Source organism: Musca vetustissima, unplaced genomic scaffold (assembly GCF_032173495.1).
Source record: "Musca vetustissima isolate MV318-11 ecotype Yass unplaced genomic scaffold, APGP_CSIRO_Mvet_v1 utg272539, whole genome shotgun sequence".
In the NCBI taxonomy this organism is placed as follows: Eukaryota; Metazoa; Arthropoda; class Insecta; order Diptera; family Muscidae; genus Musca; species Musca vetustissima.
The window spans coordinates 1-25,441 of NW_026879517.1; the positions used below are offsets into that span (position 1 = coordinate 1).

The window sequence follows — 25,441 nt, forward strand, 5'->3', positions numbered from 1 at the left end:
AAGAATCGATATAGGTGTAAAAATAAAAACATAGGCCACTGTAGAGTTGCCTTAGTTTTGTCCAAGCAAAATTTGAGAACATTCCCTTATCTATAAAATATTATTTATTTCATTGTGAATTTGCATTACTGCTTTTGTTGTTTAAAAGTGAATAAAGTACACGATTTACGACTGAAAAAACCATCACCATATCTTTCTTTTTTTGAAAAAGTTATGCGGCATTTATTAACCTTGCAATTTTGTTGCTTTAGTTTTGGCCACCAGTGTACATGGGAATTGATGTGGCAAAATTGCATTGCAGCTTAAAAGATACAAAAATAACAAAGAAAACACAGGAGAAGAAAGAAAAGAGAACAATTCACTATTAACACCCAACGACAGTGACTATAAATCGGTTTAAAAAATCTTTCACTGCTCCAAATGAAATTTTTGTGGCAGCTGCAGTTGAGGGCTCGACTGTTCGCTCCTACAGCTGTTGCCTGCCCCCATGCCGAACGAAGCTTTTATCACTACTGACAGCATCCGACGAAGATGAGTAACAACTGCATATGAAAAGTTATTAAATCATTGACGTTCGGATAATGGAAAATGGCTGAGAGTAAGATCAACATATAATAGCGGACTGATACTTCGCATTCATAGAAATAAATGAATGAATGTACATCATTTACATTGTTTATAAACAATTGTTGTCGGGATTTTTTGATTTTTGTAAAATTTTAAATGAAAATCACAGTTCAGAGGCCTTAAACTTTCCATAATCTCGGTGTCATTGTTTAGACTTTGTTCGATTCTTCCAATTAAATACCGCCAGTAATACCACATCTCAATACCTGTTCGTACGGCATCCAATATTATTATTTTATTAGGAAAAGTACGAACCTTTCCACTCAAACCCCCGTTTTATTCCTAATATTCCAACATCATTTAACATTTTTTTTATTCGCTACTAGTGAATTCCGATTGAAAATCCTATTAACACGTAAAATAATACACATTTACATTTCTTTACAGGTACAAAATAGAAGTAGCTGGCAAAAGTCTTCCCTCGCTAACAAATCTGGACAAGGGACGTTATGGTGTTATTGTCTTCGAAAATCTCGACAAATATCTGCACATGGATAAATGGAATCGAGAACTGTTGGATAAATACTGCCGTGAATATTCGGTGGGCATTGTGGGATTTGTTAGTCCCAGCGAAGAGACACTGGTAGCTGCTCAACTAAAGGGATTCCCCCTCTTTGTACATACAAACCTTAGGCTAAGAGATGCTAGTTTAAATCCCGCCTCACCAGTACTGCGCCTGACGCGTGCAGGCGAAACATCATGGGGTGCCTTACCGGGAGATGATTGGACTGTATTTCAGCACAACCATTCCACATACGAGCCCATCGAATGGGCTCAGCGCAATAGTCAAGACTATCCATCGGATGCCGGTGGTCAGGTTCATTTGCCATTGACAACCGTGCTGCAGGATCATGGTCAATACGATGGCATAAAGCGTATTTTCTTCGGTAGTAATTTGAAATTTTGGCTCCATCGTCTACTCTTTCTGGACGCCCTTTCCTACTTAAGCCATGGGCAATTGAGTCTTAATTTGGAACGCATGATCCTGGTGGATATCGATGACATCTTTGTCGGTGAAAAAGGCACACGTCTGCGTCCAGACGATGTCCGTGCCCTGATAGCAACGCAGAAAATCATAGCCGCCATGGTTCCCGGTTTTCGTTTCAATTTAGGCTTCTCAGGGAAATATTTTCACCATGGCACCCGCGAAGAGAATTTAGGTGATGATTTCCTGCTACAAAACGTACAAGAGTTTACGTGGTTCTCCCACATGTGGAAACATCAGCAGCCCCACCTGTACGACAACCTGACATTGCTCATTTCGGAAATGCAGCTGAACCATGCATTTGCCGAGGAACATAACATACCCACAGATTCAGGGTATTCGATATCACCGCATCACTCTGGTGTCTATCCAGCCCATGAAATACTCTATGAAGCCTGGAAGAAGGTTTGGTGTATAAAGGTTACTTCCACGGAGGAGTATCCCCATCTACGACCGGCCCGTTTACGAAGAGGTTTCATTCACCGCAATATCATGGTGTTGCCCAGACAGACCTGTGGCCTTTTCACGCACACTATGTACATTGATCGTTATCCCGGCGGAAGAGATAAACTCGACGAGTCCATACAGGGTGGTGAACTATTTCAAACCATTGTTTATAATCCCATCAACATTTTTATGACGCACATGTCCAACTATGGTTCCGATCGTTTAGCTTTATATACCTTCCAATCTGTTATCAAATTCCTACAGTGTTGGACCAATCTGAAGTTGGCCTCCGCTCCGCCCATCCAACTGGCCGAAATGTACTTCCGCCTGCATCCCGAGGAGGTGGATCCAGTCTGGGGTAATCCCTGCGATGATCCCCGCCATCGCAAGATATGGTCGAAAACGAAAAACTGTGATTCATTGCCGAAATTTTTGGTCATTGGGCCTCAGAAAACTGGAACCACAGCCCTCTACACATTCCTGTCCATGCACTCGAGCATAGCTAGTAATATTCCCAGCCCTGATACTTACGAAGAAATTCAATTCTTCAATGGCAACAACTACTACCGAGGCCTAGATTGGTACATGGATTTCTTTCCGTCCTTCGATTCGAACACCAGCACCGTAGCGCCCACAACACATTACATGTTCGAGAAGAGTGCGACGTACTTCGATGGTGAAATGGTACCGAAGCGGGCGCATGCTTTGCTACCACATGCCAAAATTGTAACCATTTTAATATCGCCGGCGAAGAGGGCCTATTCGTGGTATCAGCATCAGAGGGCCCATGGTGATGCGATAGCGAATAATTATAGTTTTTATCAGGTAAGAATTGATTGGAAATTCACGGAACCGTGTCCTTTCAATGTGGGATTTCAAAATTTAATATCACATAAATTTTGAAATCCCACATTGAAAGGACTCGGTTCCAACTACACTACTTTCTATTTGATCATTTCTATTATTGCAACTATTTTCTGAGCATGGCATATTATCTATCGAAGTAAGAAGAAGGTTTGTCGTTATAAACGAAACTAAAATGAAAAAATATTTCAAATTCAGTGAAAATGAAAACATGTCAGACCGCCTTGTTGTTGTTGTGTTGTTGGGGGCTTAGGCAAACGAAACAATTTTTTTGATGAATAGAGGAATGACACAGAAATGTGAGAGACTATGAATGAATGAACTCCAAAGCGGGAGTGGTGGTGGCAGTGTATTTTTGTTATGTGGTGCAAGGTGGCGAACTTGTGCTTCGGTGAATGACTTCGTATCTAAACCAAAAACAAAAAAAAATAAAAAACAACACATCAATGTTGTTTGAATAGCAGCTCTAAAATGTATTTATTGGATAAGGAAAAACATCAACAAGTATATATTCCATTTTGAGCAGAAAAAAATAATGATAAAACATTGAGGATATAAAATTGAAATATTTCTGGTATTGCCAATGGCAACCTAGGTCATCTGATATTTCCATTTGAAAGATAGACATTTGTTAGCTGTAACTTTTATAGTTGGATTTGACATGTATTGTGCCGTTGATTTCATAGATTATCGGTGATTTCAACGTACACTATTTCCCAAATGTATTTATATCAATATGCTTCAACATAAAATTGAATGATATAGCATTCACGTCTTCGAACGTGTTAATATCTCAATAATTTGCAACGATCCACTTTTAAATGCCATTTTATAAATACAAAATATGTAATTTTTGATTTTGTCTCTTGTCTTCTTTTGGTAACATATTCATATATTCATCGGAAAACTCTATATATACCTAACGTTTAAATTAGTGTAAATTTTACGCTGCTGCGACTCCTCAACCACATGTAGTGCATTCGATATTTCTTAAGTCGATTCGAATGGGGACTATGTTTTGGTGTGGAAGTAGGTTTTTTTCATGCTCCCAAGAAAATAGTTTTTCAAATTGCAGACACACTAGTTGGAAAACTTAATTTGGACTTTTTTAAATTTATTTTTTGTTTACCAGGTATCCGATATGTCAAAGCATAGCCACTTCCATGAGAAAATTCGGTTACAAATTTTTTAATATCGAGAAAGAAGCGGAACTTTTATGTTGGGTTATATCAAAACTTGGACCTATAAGTATAGGGCACAAATTTGGATATAAGTCAGCCTTTCAGAACTTTTTTTTTTTTAAATACCAAAAAAGTGAGATGGTACGGTTCTATGCGAGCTATACCAAACCGTAAACTGACATTGAAGATTTGGCAACCCATAAGAATTTGAAAAATCAAATTGCAGAGAATTCTGTTGTATATCATATGGGGATAACCGGAAACTTGGGCCTTGATGGGGAGATTTTAGTAAACTACAGTCAATTCGGTTGAAAAACATATAATACCAAATATTTTTGGGTACCGTTATATGGGAGCTAAAGCAAAAGGTGTATCGAAATGCCCCATTTGCAATACCAGCCATCCTGGGATAATACCAATGTCAGTGCAAAGTTTCAATTATATTAGATCAGTGGCTTTATGAAATAAATAAATATCAGCTATTAAGGATATATAAAATTCAATTTGATTGAAAAAAGTATTCAAAATCCCCAAACTACCAAATATTGATAGTTTTTGGTACAAAGATTGCAAACCCAATGGTAGTTCAAAATACTAAAATACAAAAAATTAGGTTGAAAAACTCGAGCAAAATCTCCGAAACCCCAAACATTAGGAGATGCCGCTATATCATCAGCTATGTTTCTCAAAGTCAACTTTAATTTTATTATTATTAAATTTTTAAACACAATTTACAACGACTATTTTCATATTATCGGCAAAAACTATTACGTTTATGAACGGTCGCAGATGTTCGCAAAATTTTACACAGAGAACATATCAAGGCGTCGATTGATGCTATAACCCTTAAAATTTCCTTTGGCATTAGTTTGTGTAACTGATTTTTTTTATTTAATTCGAATCTACACTAATTCAAGAATGTCCCTACAAAATTTCAAGTGAAAATCTCAAGAACTCTTGAAGATATAGCCGATTTATTGTGTCAGCATCAAGTGACGGATAAAGGGCTTCTCAAACTTTAAACGCGAATGGCGGGCACGATAACTCAAAAACTAATAAACCAATCGATTCCAAATGTTTATACACATCTCTGTGAGTGTATAGCTATCGTATGAACTAGGATAAAGCTTCCTTATTTTTTAACTTAGTTTGTGGTAAAAAATCGGCGATTTTCTAAAAAAAAAAATTCAAACGTCCGCCATTTTGTTAATTTTAGAGCGAAGTCAATAATCCTAGTTCATACGAGAGCTACTCATGTACTCTTTCTAACACCGTTGGCATTTTCGGATTCCGATATTCCAGTGAGGAGTTATCATGCCCGCCATCAAAAAAGGGACTTTTCTTTAATTACAAAAAACAACAACAACAACGATGGCCTTTCTTACAAATGTCTTTTTAACCACGAACTGATGCACCAGCAAAATTCTTAGGCAGTTTATATCGTTGGTTAGCTAAGTACTTCGATTTGTTGCAAGAGACATTTGATAATAAAAGATATTTTGTCATGAAGCCATAAATAGATTCTGGCGAGAATATCCTCAATAAAAAACTAAGGAGGATCATTGGTAATATCCAAACCAACAGTCTTCTCTGTTTTACCCCCGGGAGGACAAGGCCATGCTTTCCCCACTAGTAAATGGTTGTTTTTATGAAAACAACAAACTGTGATTATGCCTATTTTATAAATAATAAATAAATATTTTATAAATAGCCAAAATAACTGAAAATATATAAATTTCACAAATGTTCAATTTCACAAATAGTAATTAAGTATAAAATCACATAGAGGAGGAGGTGTGTACCACACAACGTACAGTTAATTTGGTCATACATACTGTCTAGCCAAAGCATTACATCTTATCTTACATTTGCGGAACCAGTCAAATACCTTAAATGACGTAATGCAACAGCACTAAACATTAACCATAAATATGTAATTGAAATTGAGTTGTGGGTAAATGTAAAAGTTTACTTATTCTGTATGTAATGTGTGGTATTTACATATTTGTGGTATTTTAATTTAGTAACAGATCAAGTTTCCAAAATGTGAATGTCATGATACTTATGTCGACAACATGAATGAAATGGGCCATCTAATTCATATTGGGATATGCTTGAAAAACTTCAACAAGTTAAAATGGAATTTGTCCAAAATTGTCTTAGCATTTGCAAGTTCTTTCGATTCGATCATTTACAATTACATCTAAGAGACATTGACAAGTTACCTCAAAGATGACACTTAACACATACAGCCTTATTCTGGATATTTGCTAGGGAGATATCTCGCATGTAAAAAATTTTCGCTTTCACATTCTCGCCTTATTCTGAATGAATAGGGAGATGCAAAAAATGCGAGATGCGGATTCGAGTTTTCGAAAATGGTGGTTGAAAAAAAGATTCGTGTTGCCATATCGTAAATTAAGCTGCAATGTGTGTGGCCATATTGTAATTTAAGTTGCAATGTGAGTTGCCCCATTGTAATTTAATGGTGTAACATTTTTCAATATATTATTTATTGATTTTTGTTATTAAAAATTGTTACTTTTTATTGTTATTTAAACTATATAGCAATACAAATGTGAAATATCAAGAATCCGCTGTATAAATGCTTTGTAATTAAAAGAAAATAAATTAAAGTTTGAAAATATGGCAACCTACAATATGGCATGTGAAACAGCTGTTCATTGTTTTGATGCAATTTGTTGCAACAACTACAATAGATTACAAATAAAAGAACATTTTTTATGATGGCAAAAACACAACGAATAATTCACAGTTTATTATTAATTTACTGCATAATTGTGTGCCTTTTTATTTAATTCCGATATTTTATCTCCCAAATTCTTAAAGTGGCCTGTTATGTTATGATTTGTTTTTTTTTTAAATTGTTCTTTCATAATTTTAAGTTTTTCACTTTTAAGCGGCTCATCAGGCAAATTTGGGCTTTCCATAATTTTTAAAATGTTTTTCTTGAGAGACAGATCCTCACCCAAAATGTCTGTATTTCGCCTTCAAAAATCAAACTCGACTTAAATATTCTTTATTGCCTTCATACATTTCTTGGCAATACTTGGTTCAGCATGCATCGTTATCAAAAGGATTTCCAATGGCATTTTATTGGTTGTTTTCCAGTTAAAAATTTGCTAACTATCATTTATAATATTCTAAATCGTCATAGAATAAGTATTGTGTAAATATTTTTCATAAAAATATTACTTATGTTTTTGTAGTCAACTCCCTTTAAATTTATTAGCGAAAAATTTCGCACAAAATTTCATCTCATTCTCTCATTCAGAATACCTAATTTTTCCCCAAAGCGGATTTTTTCGCTTTCGAACTTCATTCAGAATAAGGCGAAAGCGAGAATGCGAAAAAATTCACAGGAAAATGTTGTTCAGAATAAGGCGAAGGGAAAGAGCGAGTAAATTCACATGGAATTGACATCCAGAATAAGGCTGATAATATTGTGGTTGGTTCTATTTTATTGGTGTCTTGTGCAATTTGTAGTGTCTTCGCACAATTATTTTGCTGTATTTGATCACCTGTAGGATAAAGTATACATGTAAATAGTTTCAAAAAATATTTTATGGCCTAGAAATTATTTTATTGTATGTATGCACGATACGAGGGCGATTCGGAAACTTCTTAACCTATCAATGAAAAAGAATAGTTAGTTTTTAAAAAATATATTTTTTTCAGTATAATATCCTGATTGCATCTTCATTTGAGGTAAAATGCTAACCAGAATTGACTTTTTTTTGATTTGAGAACAAGTAAAAGTTACTGGGAGCTAAATCAGGAGTATAAAGTTGGTGGTCAAGCAACTCGTACTTTAATTCGCTGATTTTAGCCATTGTGAAAACACTCTTAAACGCTAGTGCGTTGTCTTGATGAAAAATCGATAAAGCAATCAAATAAATCTTTGAAGTCCTAAAAAACCCGTTGCCATAACCTTACCAGTCCATTGAATTGTTTTTGTCTTCTTTGGGACACTTCAAAGCTTCAGTCCATTTTTATACCCTACACAACTATGTTGTGAGGGTATTATAGCTTTGTGCAGCCCGAAAAGTTTGTAACGCCGCGAAATATTGGTCCTAGACCCACCTTTAAGTATACCGATCGTCATATCTCGACAAGCTGAGTCGATCTGGACATGTGTGTCCGTCCGTCCGTCTGTCCATTATAATTTGTAAACACGATACAGGCCACAGTTATAGACCAATCTTCACGAAATTTTGCATGTAGGATGGCTTTTGGCCAATGAAAATCCCTATTGTTTTTGGGAAAGCTCGGTTAATATTTAGGGGATGAAATGGACCAAATACTAAATTTTTATCGGTTTTTCTGGTCGCTCCAGAGGCCACAATAATCGGTCAATAATTAGCGGGTCAAATGGACCCTGACTTTTGTGTGAAAAATGACAAAATTTGTATTCTATAGCGTATATATTTACCCCTGAATGACATAGACCCAAGAAGTTGACAATTTATCCAAGAGGAGTGGTTGACCTTTAAATTATTACCAATTATATCGTCGTATGTACAGGTATCTCCGTATTCGTATATTATTTAGTAACCCATTATCACTCTAGACAGCGGAACTATAGCGCTGGTCGCTTTTAAATGTTGCATGAGGTTCCAGTTATGGTCAAGGACAACGCCTATAATTTTCGGTGACGATCAGATAATAATTTTGGAATGAAGTGGACCGAAAACTTATTTTTTTGTGTTATTTTCGAGTCAATCTATAGACCACAAATGAAAGCCGAACATCACAACACAACCCACGGTGAAGGGAATCTGGACAATAGATGTACTGAACACTCGTAATATTCGGAAAATATGTCAGTGTAAGGAAATGGTGATGTTTACCTCTAATCGGGCAAGAGGGTGCAAATATCACGAAATATTGCCCAGGTTCGGAATAAACATCCGCAGAAAATGAGTTCCGTGGTAGTTGTGTAGGGTATCGTATGGTCGGCCCGTCCGACTATACTGCTCCGCTCACGGGTTTGGATTGTTATTTTGTCTCTGGAGTATAGTGGTGGATCCATGTCTCATCAACAGTTATGAAACGAAACATAAAATCAATTTTATTTTTCTTAAAACGATCCAAACATCAACACATGAAGTGGAAAATAGGAAAGCAGTAATGACAGAAGAAAGCACCTCCCAGAGGAAAATGTCAACACTAAAACAAGCAAGGACCCCGACCACAGTACAAAGAGACGTTGCTTCTACCGTGGGTGAAAATTTCTTTCAAAGCGGTGTTCAAATATTTACAAAAAACCATTAACACGTGAAGGGAAAAATAGGAATTATTGAAAGCAGGAATTTCAGAGGACAGCACCACCCAGAGGCTGCACAAGATTAAAGGAGACGTTATTTATAGTCAACGATAGATGGAAGCCTCATCGCCTAGGGCAGGCTACATCATATCAAAATATACTCCGGAAACTACTGAATATGTAATTTAAAAATGTACACTCTACATCAGCAGTGCCCAAAATAGGTCCCATGGGCAGTCGGTGTGTGTCAAAACTCTCACACACACAATGTTAAAACAAGAAAAAAATCGCGGTGTTTGTGCCATAATTGCGGCCTCTGGAGCGGCCAGAAAAAACGACAAAAATAAAGTTTTTGGTCCATTTCATCCCCTAAATATTAACCGATCTTTTCCAAAAACAATAGGAGTCTTCATTGGCCGAACCCATCCTACATGCAAAATTTCGTGAAGATTGCTCCATAACTGTGGCCTGTATCGTGTTTACAAATTAGAATGGACAGACGGACTGACGGACACGCATGCCTAGATCGACTCAGCTAGTCGAGATATGACGATCGGTATACTTTAAGGTGGGTCTGGGACCAATATTTCGCGGCGTTACAAACTTTTGGGGCTGCACAACGCTATAATACCCTGACAACATAGTTGTGTGGGGTATAAATAGAAACATTTGAAAATGAAAAATATTTTCAAAATTGTCATTCATTCCTTTTTGTTTTCATACACAGAACGAAAAAATTAGGAAATTTTTCGCCAAAATTAGTTCAGAAAAAGTCGAAATATGTGACAAATACAATGGGGATTGGCAAAACAGAAGCAAATCTATCTTTATATAGAAAAAAATATATCATTAACAAGCATATTTGCATTGAATACAAAATGTTTTTCTGCCTTAAAATTTGAAATACAAGTTTTTACAATTTTTCTCACAGTTTAATAAGAGAGAAAAATACATTTGAAAATTGTGTATTTGAAACAAATACAATAACAAGCATTTACATACATGTATTAGTGTGGAGAGCCTTGCTCTACATTTATAATTGTTGCTCCAACCTAAATTATTAAAGGATATGTAAGTAGGCCAGATCATGCTTTTTAATGTTTATAAAGAAATAATTAATTATGAAGTATATTATAATTTTAAACTTTACAATTAATGACAATACTCTCCGGATCTGTAATTATAAACGGTTCTATTCAAAAAATTAAAATTAATTGCCTGGACTGAGTAGGTATTCGGTAATTTGTGTTGAAGTCCGGTCTCGATTATGCCTCCGAACAAACCATATTTTTAAAACCAGTAAGCGGTTTAAAACCATTGCCACTAAACTACATATCATCAAAAGGATAATTTTATTAATTTATATATCTGTACCTACCTATTCTTTTTAATCGCCTTTAAGCATCTGTCTATTTGTTTTGCGTAAAACACTTCAAATATCCTTAAAGGCATTTGGACCTAAACAAATATTTACATTCTTTAGATTTAAATATCCTCATTCTCATCTTAGCTGCTTACTTAATCCGTTTTCATTTTTGGCTTCTTCTTGTTCTTTATTGCAGGTCATAACGGCTTCTGATTCAGCACCAAAAGCACTCAGGGATTTACGTAATCGTTGCCTTAATCCTGGTAAATACGCACAACACCTTGAACGTTGGCTCTCCTATTATCCAGCCCAGCAGCTACACATCATCGATGGCGAACAACTGCGTCTCAATCCTGTCGATGTGATGAACGATTTGCAGCGTTTTTTGAAAATCCAACCGGCTCTCGACTACTCCAATCATTTGCGTTACGACGTAAAGAAGGGTTTCTTCTGCCAGGTGGTCAGCGAGAAGCGTAATAAATGTTTGGGAAAATCAAAGGGACGTCAATATCCACTCATGGATGAACGTAGCGCTAAATTATTGCAACGGTAAGTGATTGATGAAAGTGTTAAATAGCAATGTGAAGAAAGTGAATGTGTCTTCTTTGACAAACAAAGGGGAAGAAAAACTGCCACAGTGTATGGTAAACATAGATGGGTTTTACGACAGTGGTTTCAAAAGTAAAAATAAAAAATATTTTGATGCAAGCATTGATTTTTTTGAGGCAATTTCGACCTCTTTTCGACACATATTGGGAGGTATCTCAAGCATAACGTGACGAATGTTGGGTTTAAAGTTGCAGGTTTATCTGCATAAACACGGTCTTGTGTGCATGATAAGCGGCCAGGTCTCTCTTGTAATAAACCCCAAATTCCTCAGTAACAGGCAAACAGGTTGGATATCATAAGACAATAACGTTTCGAATTGACAGAATGGTTGCCAGTCGTTTTCGAAGAAGTAATCACACCTTCGGATCAAACAGTTACAGTTTGTGGACGTAATGGGCTTCCTTCAATCACTTGACGATTCTCATGTGTATCTTAACATACCCGTAGTTGGACGATGTGACTGTGTCCGAATCACCTGTTTTGTAGTAGGTTTTAATAATTTTCATTCGTTGTGAGATCATCTATTCCTCCAGAAAAAGATTAACATATTTGCCATTTAACTTCATAATCCATACACTGTGCCACTCGTCATATTTATAGACTAGCAAAAGTGAATATCATTAACTTGGGATTGAAAATGATGGATAGCTGGCTGCCAGGCTGACTGAACGGTCGGCAGGATGGATGGATGGTTGCAGAGTTTTTTTCCATCCACTCTTCCCTTCGTTTGGTTGTATTTTTCCGCATTTCGTTTGTGGCTGCTTAATGTGGGTTTTTATGTTAGTCGTACTAAATGTCTGACGTGGCAGTAAAACTGTATCAGTTTTTTTGGGTTAGATTAAATAGCTGAGGGATGAACCACATCTATGAAATTTCTACTATGGAAATGATGGATGTGTCTGCTCCTTCAGTTCATTTCACATGGTTGGATTTTTCATTTTTTTATATTTTCTTTTCGTTTTGTTTATTTAGCTTTTCTTTCACCTTTTATTTGTCGTTTTGTTGTGGATTAAAAAAAGGAGAGCTGTTTTTTTGCTTATCCTGCTTCATTCCCTATATACATACAAATACTCGTATATTCCCTTTTGTATGTTGGTCGGATGGACGTTAATTTTCGTATTCGCCGAGGTAAAGCAGATATGTTGGCATATTCAAATGATTTGCATTTCTCGTCATTTTTTTGTGGATACTACGACAATATTATCTTCCTCAGAAGTGCCAACGTTGGTTGGCAGCAGCTTCTGTTCTTGAACGTTGTCGTCATTCTGATCTCATTTGTTTGCCGTGCTTTTGTTTCGTTCGTTAGTAATTTGTTATTCGGTGAACTTTTGCAGGGGACCAAGCTTTGTTGATATGCTGATTTTTTTTTTAACTTCTCCAACTATACCCTGGAATCCTCTTGCGGATTTACTTGGAATCGCTTATTTTTGAGTTGGCAATTTAATATGGCTTGACAGTTTAGGAGAACGGTAATGACAAAGGACATTTTTTTAACTTTATTCTAGTGATAGTTTTGTATACATGAATAACAAATCGGTAGTCCTGATTTATTTTTTCCCCCAGTGACTGCAGGGAAATGACTAGGGCTTTTACGACTGAACGACGTCTAATGATAACCACTTGAAAGTATTCTTGAAAGATTTCCTAGTTCATCATTATTCACAGCTTTTGGAGAATTTTTTTCCTTATTACATGACAAATTACGAATGTTATAAGTTTTCCTGTAGAGACATTCGAAATAATTGTTCTCAAGCATATCTCGGACATGATAAATTAATAAAATTTTAATTAACCAAAAATAAATGGTAAGAGTAAATAATGAAGTCACAACGAAAGGATCAAATTTAACAAATGATGAAATTTAACGGAATCAAATTGAAGGATAACAGCAATTTTTTAATTACATTCGCAGTTAAAGTCTTTCAGACGCTAAAGAATTTCAGAGTAAATGACAATTATAAACAAAATTGTTGACAACATCCACCACAACGTCTATCTATTTGGTAACCCCACTACCCCCATAGGTGGTAATGAAAAGAAAATTGAGGAAATTTTTAATTACATTTTCATTTTATTTTTTGAGAAGCTGGGATTTCCATGAAAATTTTATTGTTGAGATTCCTTGCCTTGTAAATTAGTACATACAGTGAGTGTAAAAAGTATTTTGCCTCAATATAAATTTGAAAAAATTCCAATATATACGCCTGAAGCCAGCAAACTAAAGATGTAAAATGACTTATGTATGATGGAGTACATTTGTGGACATATTTAGATCGTATTTCTGCAAGAATCACAGCGAAAGTCCTATTGGTCTCGAAGATATCGGCCGAAATATATAATAACCCAAAAATGTTTATCACAAAAAAGTAGCTGGTGACGAATACGCATTCAATATTTTATATCCGATTAACACCATCAGTTGCGAATAAAATGCAGTAGGGAATAAACGGCTCGATCTATTTATTTTCGAAATAAGATGTATTTCTATTGCCAGAAAACCGTTCATATCTTTGAATCTGACCTCCTTATTGCTATTTTCATCGCATATATTGGTTCCTAGATCAGTAATAATGAACCATAAAGTTTTCGAAGTTAGAAAAATGGGGTTTCGCGATAATTTTTTAAATAATTTGTTTGTCGGATTTTGTTTTTAAAAGTTTTAAAGGCCCTGTCCTCGCGATATATTTTGTAAAACTTTCTTTTTGTTATTCTTAACATATTTGGGATGTTTTTAAGCCGCGACGACTATATTTAATACTCTCATTTTGAGATTAGGACGAGAAATTACCAAATATTAAATGAAATATTGCTAGAGAATGTATTGAACGTAAATGTGAGAAAATAGTCGCGAAAAAATGCCGTGGTTTATTGGAATCGTTGCCAAATCACTTATAGTATGTGGTTACCCGCAATGGCTACTATAAAAAGACCAAACGTGTTCTATGTAAAAATTTTTTCTGAAATAATAATAAAAAGCAAAATACTTTTTTGTGATAAACATTTTTGGGTTGTTATATATTTCGGCCGATATCTTCAAGACCAATAGGTCTTTCGCTGTGATTCTTGCAGAAATACGATCTAAATATGTCCACAAACGTACTCCATCATTCATAATTCATTTTTCATCTTTAGTATGCTGGCTTTAGGCGTATATATTGGATTTTTTCAAATTTGTATTGAGGCAAAATACTTATTACACTCACTGTATATGTACGTCTGTATACTACCTCGTTAATTATTCTTTTTATTTACTCTACTCTTTGCCTTTGCCTTAAGTGATGTGAACGATGAACTTGTATATATACATATATGGGCAATATTGCCAATTTTTTAATATTCCATTTTCAAAAAAATCGGCTTTTTTGTTTTGGTGGTACATCAATGATTTTTGGTACACATATAGTGAAAAAATTTCGCGAAATATGAGAAAAATAATAGAAATATAGGAGATTACCTCAATATTTTCATTATATTAATGACATGTATCAACCTAAAAATTAATTTAAAATATCAGCATAATCTAAATCATGATGATGAATCAAATGATATCAAAATCACATAAGTCAGTGTGATATAATGTTTTTACAAGACTGATAGAAAAAATGGAAAAAAATTATAAAAAGAACATTTGGGGTAGATTCGGCATTATAAAGTGGGACACATTCGGCCATATACAGTTAGTGCAATATAATTTCCTTAAAATATTTTTGAGTTTGTCTTTTTTTTCTATCGATCGTTCCCACGCCACTCTTTCCCGCCCCTGCCGACCGAGGGGGTTACCTCCTCATAACGAGAGGAGCACGTACACCCCATAGTCCGGACTATGGAGGGATATGATGGTATGAAAACTACCGGCTACAAACAATTTCAGCCGGTCATATATGTATTTACTACGAACAAGGACAAAAGAACTACATACGAAGGATTGCATTTTTTATGGCATCTACAGAGTCGTAAAATGGTATACAATTATAAAGCTTATTATAAACCTCACATATAGCACGAAAGGGATCATTTAATTCATAATTAGATTTAGCTAAAGAAAGTTTAAGTGGAATGTAGTTACGCGTGTTACGTGGAGGTACATTTAATTTTATTTCTCCAATTAAAAAACTCGAAGCTATATTGCCTCTTAAAAGTTTAGTAATAAAAACTACGCGGAGCATTAAACGTCTTCTCTCAAGAGTTGGGAGATCTATAAGTTTCAATCTATTTTCATAAGGCGGGAGAGCTAAATCTGTATTCCATGGTAAACCTCAAAAAGAAGAAATTGTTTTTGAACGGATTCTATTTTGTCAGAATAACATTTGTAGAGACGACTCCAAAGTACGCAACAGTATTCCAAGGTAGGTCGAACAAGAGTTACAAAGAGACGTTTGGTCACGTAGGGATCATCAAACTCTTTAGACCAACGACTTCGCTTTATTAACACAAGCCTCAATATGTAAGTGGAAACGAAGTCTATTATCTAGAATAACACCAAGATCAACAAAGGAGTCTACATTTTCTAATGTGTACGATCCTATTGAGTAATTACAAGACACATGTCGTGTTCTAAAGAAAGATAGTTTTTTGCATTTCTTGAGATTGAGAGACATGCCGTTGAAACTACACCAATTTGCAAGGGAATGCAGATCATTTTGTAAATAAATATATTGATTTGAAGAATTAAGATTTGAGAAAAGTTTAACATCATCAGCAAACATTAGCACTCTTGACGTTGTAATAGCTGATGGGAGGTCATTTAAGTACAGAACAAATAAAACAGGACCTAAGTGACTGCCTTGTGGAACACCAGAAGTAACAGTTATGTTCTTAGAGAAAATTTCATTAAATAATACTTTTTGTGTACGGTGTTGTAGGTATGAAGTTATCCATTTTAAGAATAATGATGGAAACCCCATGATGTCCAATTTATACAATAATAGGTGATGTGCTACAGTGTCCAACGCTTTACTGAAGTCAGTGTAAATGACATCTGTTTGAAGTTTATTCACAAAACCATTATGGACGTAACATGTTAGCTCTAATAGATTAGTTAATGTTGACCTCCCAGTTAAGAAACCATGTTGACATGGAGATATTAGAGGGGCAACAATGTGGGATAACCTACGTGTTACAAGTAATTCAAATAACTTGGGGATAGCACTTAATTTCGCAATTCCTCTATAATTTTCAATGTTACTTCTACTACCAGATTTGTGAAGGGGAATTATAAAACTGGATCTCCAAAAATAAGGGAAATAACCAGAAGACAACGACGCATTAAATATATTAGTAAGAGGAATATATAATTCATGAGCACAGGATTTAAGGATATATTCGGGAACACCATCCGGACCAGGTGATTTAGAGTTATTTAACGATTTCAGTCCATTTAAGACTTCATCTTCCGTGAGAGTAATAGGGAGGAAGTTATTTAATTTGTTAATATTGTAGTTGTAGGATGAATTTGTAGAGTATGTTGAGTAGGTACTTTGAAAAAAATCTGCAAACATATCAGATATTTCATTAATATCAGATGATTCTCTACAGCCGAAATTCATACTGCTAGGAAATTCCCGTACTTTACGTTTAGAATTTACAAAGTTATAAAAATTTTTGGGGTTATTATGAAGACTATTACTCATTTTATTTAAGTAGCTTGCGTAACTTCTAGAGTTTTCATAGTTATAGGAATTTCGGGCTTTTAAATAATTTACGTAATTCAATGTAGAGTTGCATTTTTTAAATTTTTTATATAGCCTACTTTTAGAATTTTTTAAAGGTTTTAGATATGGGTTGGACCACGCCGGACCTCTATCGATGGTATATTTTTGAATGGGGACAGATATTGAAAGTGCATCATTTAAGAGTTTATAAAAGCATGAAATTTTATTATCAATACTACCCTTACTGAACCAATTAATGCTTGATAACGTTTCTTGAAGCAATACTAAATTTGCTTTAGCAAAGTTTAATTTTTTTATTTTACAAGTTTTTGGGGCGACATTCGTTAATTGATTGTATTCCAAATTAATACTCAAAGTTGGGTGGTAATTATCTTCTGGTTCCACAAAAGGCAAACACCTACAGAGGGAAACATTTGAAGTTGTAGTGAAGACTAAATCCAGAATTTTATCTTTAACGTTTCGGATGCTGTTAATTTGAAATAAACATAGGTCATAAATATACTCCCATAACATATCCATGCCAGTAGATGCAACAGGTATATAATCAATATAATATTCACCCCTGATCCATGTAATGTTAGGCAGGTTAAAGTCACCTAGGCAAATCAATTCAGTATTTGTTGAATATGAGGATGTAATTTCCTTAATAATCTCAAAGTGTTTTAAGTAAATTTCTAGATTAGAATTTGGAGCAATGTAGGAGCAAGTTAATAAGATAGAAGAATTTGATATTTTTAATTTAATGCAGACTAATTCAGTATCCGGATAAAACCTATTTCTGATGGTGTGTGCGACCTTGAGATTTCAACGTCCGCCGCTAGAAAATATAGCCCTAAAATTCAAACATTGTGCCGCGTATTAAAACCAAATACAGCCTTTAAAGGATCTGAATTTCAACCAGACTGATAGCGATGACTATGGTGCCGAATGTGCCCCATCAAATGCCGAAGCTACACCGAGTTGGGGCACATTTTTGTTTGTTTTTGCAAAATAGTCAGGCTTAATCCCAGTTTGTTGTTTTTATAAAGTACAACTATTTATTAGTGGGGAATGTATGGCATTGTCCGCCGAGAGGTAAGGCAGGGAAGACTATAGTTTCGGATCTCGCCACTGATCCTCATCAGTTCCCTTAGTTTTTTGTTGGGATATTCTCCCCAGAAGCTATTAATAGCTTCTTTACAAAAAAACCTTTCAAACTATAGTCTTCCCTGCCTTACCCCTCGGCGGACAATGCCATACATTCCCCACTAATAAATAGTTGTTTTTTATAAAAACAACAAACTGGGATTAAGCCTGACTATTTTGCAAAAACAAAATACAAATGGTATCCCAAATAACCCGCCAAACACTACTGAATACTAATTTTGTATATCCTTTTGGTACTAGTTATTATAATTAAGTGTCAGAGGACAATAATCAGCCATAAAGTTTTTATATCTGTTTAATAAGTACTAAAATATAGAGCTCTAAACAAAAAGTGCCGAAGTTGCCCCAGTTTACCCTACTACACGTGGCATTGAAGTACCCAAATACTCGTAAAACGCGAATAACTTCCGAAAACTCCATATGCCATTAACGCGCATCCGATTTCGGTGTGCACCCTAAAAATATACATCGATCTATACCGATTTCATTGCGGTCCATTAAGAACCATGGATGACCCAGCTCACACTGTTTTTGAGATAAATTGGGTACATCTTTCTTTCGGCTGAAGTTTTTAAAGTTCTGTTTTCGAAAAAGATCAAATCCGTACCTGGTCATTTATTGAAGCGGAAATGATCCACAGAAAATGCAATTAAATCCGCCATATTTTCAAAAACATTTTTTTGCCAAATTTCGTGTTTTTGGAAGGCCAGTTCCCGTCATTCTAATCGATGGATTTTCACGAAGAAGATTTTATATCATCCGAAACCTAAAAAACCTTACTGATCGCAGGTACCCATATCATTCAGTTGACACATCTAAAAATTTGGTCCGAAAAATAGGTTTTTTAGAAATTTGATCGCACAAAATGCCCACCTTCGGTTGAGTATTACTCTGAAAGTGTGCATAATACATACACAAAATATATATCAAATTACTCAGATTCGCGACTACAATAATCTTATAATCGATTTTTGTACGTATTAAAGCTAAAGGTAAAATTAAAAAAAAAAACACAAAAACGCGCTTCAAATTGTAAGCATCATTTCAAGCTATATCCAGTTAAAATTTTGAAAAATGATGCATAAGGAGTGTATTCCCCATTTTGTTGGCTTCTAGTTTTACTTCGACACGAAGACCGTGAAATGAGTGGCTTAATCACAAATCGATGGAGAACATAAAAAACTGGTTCGTCTCAACTTGATTTTACACATTTGTTTACGTTAAATAAATTTTGGAAGTCAATATCATGAACAGTTTGCATCGACAGATCAATTAACCCAAAACTATTCACTTTTTCTCATATACGTAAGTAATTCCCGAGTTATAAAGGGGTGAACCACCGCTTCAGCTATGTTAAAAAATTTGCAATATTGCCCATATACCTATATATACATGTCATCACCGCAGGATTGTCTGACAGAAATTATTCAGCCTCAGGTTGGCGTTATAACCTACGCCTTAAATATATGTGATGTACAAACACACACATACACATGCAGGCGATGGTTGACATGTGGAAATGTATCATTATTACAGACAGTGTCGTACAACTTATTTCTGACTTTCAATAACCGTGGGCATTGGTGCGTATGGATAATGTGCACATTTCATTCAGCAGAGTGGTATGGGTAAAATCAGCAAACACATACGCACACATGCTCACATAACTCATACGTAATGATGTATCCGATTATATCCACTTTTATTTTTATTATTTTTTCAATGTAGTTTCTTGTGTGTGAGATGTGCTATAAATAGAGATGGGCAGTGGGTAAATACCCAAAGGGTAAATACCCGGTAAATTGGGTAAATACCCATTTGTGGGTATTTATTTGGGTATTTACTATATTAAATCGGTAATACAACATCTTGCACCCTATTTCCGGGTTTCTGTTATCAAATCGATTTAGAATGAATAGTTTTACGATACTTTAAAGACGTGGGTAAAAACTTGGGTAAATACCCGAGTTTTTACCCAAAAATGGGTATAAACTCATTAACTGCCGAACCACTTGACATAGGCGGCCAAAATTTTGCACACATGTTTCTAATGTCAAAGCAAATATAGAAATCCAACATGGGGTCCCTGGGTCCAAGTTTTGATATAGTCCCCATATAACCGTATCTCCCGATTTTGGGTATTTATTGCCTATTAGACACATTTTACAACCAAATTGGCTGTAATTTGCCACAGAGTATTCTTTTTGAGTACAAAATGTCCATGCAAAATTTTATGTATGTAGGTCCACGTTTACTGGTAGCCCCCATACAAAGTACCCCTATTTTGAGTATTTACCCAAAAAATGGGTATAAACTCACTAACTGCCGAACCACTTGACATAGGCGGCCAAAATTTTGCACACATGTTTCTAATGACAAAGCAAATATAGAAATCCAACATGGGCTACCAGTAAACGTGAACCTACATACATAAAATGTTGCATGGACATTTGGTACCCAACAAGAACAGTCTGTGCCAAATTACAGCCAATTTGGTTGTAAAATGTGTCTAATAGGCAAAAATACCTTAAATCGGGAGGTACGGTTATATGGGGGCTATATCACAACTTGGACCCAGGGACCCCATGTTGGATTTCTATATTTGCTTTGTCATTAGAAACATGTGTGCAAAATTTTGGCCGCCTATGTCAAGTGGTTCGGCAGTTAATGAGTTTTTACCCATTTTTCGGGTAAAAACTCGGGTATTTACCCAAGTATTTACCCACGTCTTTAAGGTATCGTAAAACTATCTATTCTAAATCGATTTGATAACAGAAACCCGGAAATAGGGTGTAAGATGTTGTATTACCGAGTCAATATAGTAAATTCCCAAATAAATACCCGCAAATGGGTATTTACCCACCCCTTGGGTATTTACCCGGTAAATACCATCTCTAGCTACAAAGAAAATTACTAAAAATAAAGACAGAACGAAAGAGAGGGAGATAGAGAGGGAAAGTAAAACTCATTTAAAAACACTTTTACCCAAAGACTCATTGAATCTGATTTTTATGCCATTAATTGCATTTCATCTTCCTTGGAACTTTCACTCAAGCACTTTTTTGCATTTCATCGTATTGTTTACATTCTTGATGAGTTCTGTAAAGCTAAAGAACATAGTGGAAAAAAAAACAAACAGAAAAATGGAACGAAGAATGATAATCTTCTTCAAGTTGTTTAACTATCAAAGCAATCCTATTATGAGAAAATCATCTTCGTATTGTTTTTTTCCCTTTGTAGAATGTAAATTGCTGGGTAGAAGTATACAACACATTGAAAAATATTTTCTTGGAAAAACTTTAGTTTTGTTTTAAATTTTTACATAGGATAATAGTTTACATCTACTTTTACTTAATAATAAAACGACTGCATTGGTTTTCAAAGGGAAAAATACCAAACATTCAGCATAAGGCTACATACCATTGATCAGAAATCAAATTTAAAAAATATTTAATGACATATTGCAAGTTAGAATATTTAAAGAGTCCAACAAATGTAAATCGAAAATGCATTAAATTTTAGACGAAGAATAAACAGTGAAAACCGACACATGTGAATAACACAGTAAAGGATGATTTTTTAGATATTATCTTTTCAATAACACGGATTTAAATAGCTAAAGTTCATAGAATAGCGCCCTGTATTGTAACTTAAAAACGGAAAATTTCCCTTATTGGTCTATAGTGAACTAGTTCATCATTAACATAATAGTACCGTCTTGGTACGGTTCTGTGCACAGACGACCCCAATTGTTTTTGGTATGGCTAAGTTATTATTTTGATTATGTAATGGAGCAGAAACATTATGTTTTTTATGTCTGCACCCAGGAAAAAAAAAAACAACTTAAAATCAACAAAAACGATGTTAAATGAAGGTAAAACATTAATGGAAGTCTAGTAACGTAGGAAATTCTTATTTCAATGTTGAACTACGTTGATTTTAAAATGCAAAATTTAAAATGGAATAATATTGTTAATTTAAGGTAGTTCATTATATAATTGACTTTGAAACAATGTTAAATTAAGAATGAAACCATTTTACAACAAGGTTTTTCTACTTTGATTTTATATTGAACCATTATGAAATTATATATTCACACTAGGTGCAAAAAGTTACTTATCATATTTAAGGGGAAAAATATTTTTGGAAAATCGCCTATTTTTTACCAAAAACCAAGTTAAAAAATATGGAAGATCATCACCGATTGGCTTTATTCTAGTTCATACGATAGCTATACACTCATGGAGAAACGTGTAAAAATTTGGAATCGATTGGGTCATTAGTTTTTGAGTTATCGTGCCCGCACATCACAAAAGAGAAAAACGCGTTCAAAGTTTGAGAAGCCCTCTAGCCGTCACTTGATGGTGACACAATAAATCGGCTATATCTTCAAGAGTTCTTTTGAAATTTTGTAGCGACATTCTTGAATTAGTATAGATTCGAATTAAATCAAGAAAATGTTTGACCCCGAGAATGGGGGGTCCCCTTAAGATAAATGTAATAAATGAACACAATAAATGAAAATTTAATCCAGCATTAATATATTTATTTCAAAAAAATACTCACATATATCGATATAATTCTACATACATTTGTACATTAATGGATACACTTAAGATACATATTTTTGTCTTTCCTGAGCATCTGCAATAGTAGATTTTCTGCAATATTTGCCGGAACTATTTTGGAATCGTGCTGTACAAGGCAATACTCCATTTAGCAAAGATGCAATGATAAAATCTTGAGCATCTGAAATGATCAGTGTATTTTTAAATATCGAATTCTGAAACAAATGTGTTACATTTGCTGCTAACAATGATTATCTTTATTTTGCGTGGATTTAGCAATCCCGAAAACTTCCATGCAATAGTCGTTGCGCAGTTCAGTTTCGTAAAATTTGTGTTTTGTCCATAAAATTGTCCTATTTAGAATACATACATATGTTCTTCTTTTTTTGCATAGAGTATGTCAAAATCCAGTTTAATCTAATAAATAAGATACACGTTACCCGCTGGGCATTAAATAATAAAGACTAACTTACCAAGTCTGGGCTTCTGACATCTGTATATCTAGACCAAGCTTTTAAAAAGTCAATACGGTTTAGTATCTTCAGCTATTTGCACCGTAAACAGAATGTTTTTTGTCATTTCTCCTTAACATCACACCAATTCGACGAATCTCGGCTTAGCGATGCTGAATCATCTATTTCACAGAATTCTTCTTTTATATCTGGTGATGACTCTTTAGTAACATCTGCAGGAGTAATAAAAAGAGGGCCTTCTGGTTTTCTTTTCTTTACTATGGTATTGACATATTTTGAGTAAAGTTTGCCGGAGGGGCTAATTTTTCTTTTTTCTAGTTTCTTCAACAATTAAGTTGTTCAGTTCATCCCGATTAGAATTGTCGAAACTTTGTTAGATAATACGAACTGAAAATTTTTAAATAATAAAAATTAGTCAACTTTTTTAAAAAATTTCTAAGTATATTGAAAAAAAACTTACCATTTCATTTCTCCATGCGAAGACGTTGCTGCGGAACTTTGCACGGGCTCCTATTTCTGGAATAGGCTCCTTTATATCATCCCTATCTAAGTACTGCAAGCTATCAAAGGTAACGTTGGCAGCTACCCAGGAATATTAAAACTTGAATATGTACGATGATACAAATCGAACTTACCTTTTAAATAAGGGAAAACTTCTGACAATCTGGCCTCTTCCAGGCACTCGACCAATTTGTTGGTGTCTTCATCTTGCAATGTTTTTGCAGAATTTGTTTGGTAATTTACTAATAGTTGAACTTGATGGCGAACATTGTTGTAGAATATTCTGACTTGCTATAACCACTTTACATGAGTTTTCAATCATTTCTGGAAAAGGAGGCCGAAATGACTCCTCAAAGTGTATACTGCGGGTTAACGTATTAGATAAAAATATTCCTCACTGTTTGAGAAATTATCTAGTTCGAATGACCACTATTTAAGAATATCCGGCTCGAAGGACCACTGGTTGAGAATTTGGTTGTTGTTGTTTTTGGTGATTAAAGAAAAGTCCTTTTTTTATGGCGGGCATGATAACTCCTCACTGGAACATCGGAATCCGGAAAATTCCAACGGTGTTAGAAAGTGCTAGACTGTCATAGAAATCTTAGGGTATCTCATTCTGTTCACTTATCACTAGAACTACTTTCCCTTGCTATGTTAATAATAATATTGATTCACGCCAGCAGCTCACACAAGTATTATCACTTACGCGCACTTATCTATGGAAATATATTTATGTTAGGCACTTAAATATTTTATGATCTATACACATTGTAAATTATGTTTATGTTGTTATGAACACTCACATGGGAAATATTGCCACGTCTTTTAAGGTTACCTCCCGAGGTATTCTTTCCCCTTGAATATAATAAAAATATAACTTGTAATGTTGTATTTTCATTTGGATTCAAATTTCTAGATTTGGGGATTTTTATTTTTTATATACTATTGGATTTGTACGTAATTTGAAATATTACAGGTATGGATGGTATTACAGCATATTCCGAATAAAATATATGTTCGCCCTAGATTTTATCAAAACAAATTATAGAGAACTTGCAAATTTTAATCTTACATTTTTGGTTGATAATGATATTTTATTCTACTCCCTGCATAACATTTCTGTAAAACGTATTCTTTCATAAGCAAGATGCCCTCAGCAATTCATACAAGAATTTTATATAAATTGTGTACATTCTTCACTTGTATATTTATTTATTACATTCCAAAGTTTGAAATATGCCATTTTCATGTTTTCTTTTTTTGCTGGCCCTTTCTTTGCAGATACTATTTAAGTCACAATACAGCACTTGTAAAACTCTTAAAGAAACTTGGAGCACGTCCTATTCCGCAGTGGCTTAAAGATGACCTTTCGACGGGTACGTGATAGCAGCAGCATCATCACAAACAGCGTAAATTGCGTGCAAGATTGCGAAAGCAATTGCATTTGCAATTGTTCATCTTCGAGCCGACATTTCACAAACATTTGAATTCGAATAAGACCAACAGCCACCATGACCAATTCCACCACCACCATCGTCGTCGCCAGCAGTCAAACTTTCTAGCAACGCAGCTGTCTAAAAAGCCTGCAGCAGTTTTACGTTCACGAGGTCAACAAGAAGCGAACGTGGTGCTACAACATCAACGTCGCCGGCATCGTCATGGCCACGGTATCCACTACAATAATCACGTTTATCCAATTCAACATCAACATTTCC

General features: G+C 34.8%; 1 protein-coding gene across 1 annotated transcript; it reads left to right on the forward strand.

Moving 5' to 3' along the window:
• Positions 1–1,014: 1,014 nt before the first annotated feature.
• Positions 1,015–25,223, forward strand: LOC133324430 (bifunctional heparan sulfate N-deacetylase/N-sulfotransferase; the record flags this gene model as incomplete). The annotated part of the gene is made up of 3 exons (XM_061533272.1): positions 1,015–2,884; positions 10,954–11,306; positions 25,008–25,223. Coding segments are annotated over 3 exons (2,326 nt in total), but the record flags the coding sequence as incomplete, so codon positions are not given.
• Positions 25,224–25,441: the final 218 nt, after the last annotated feature.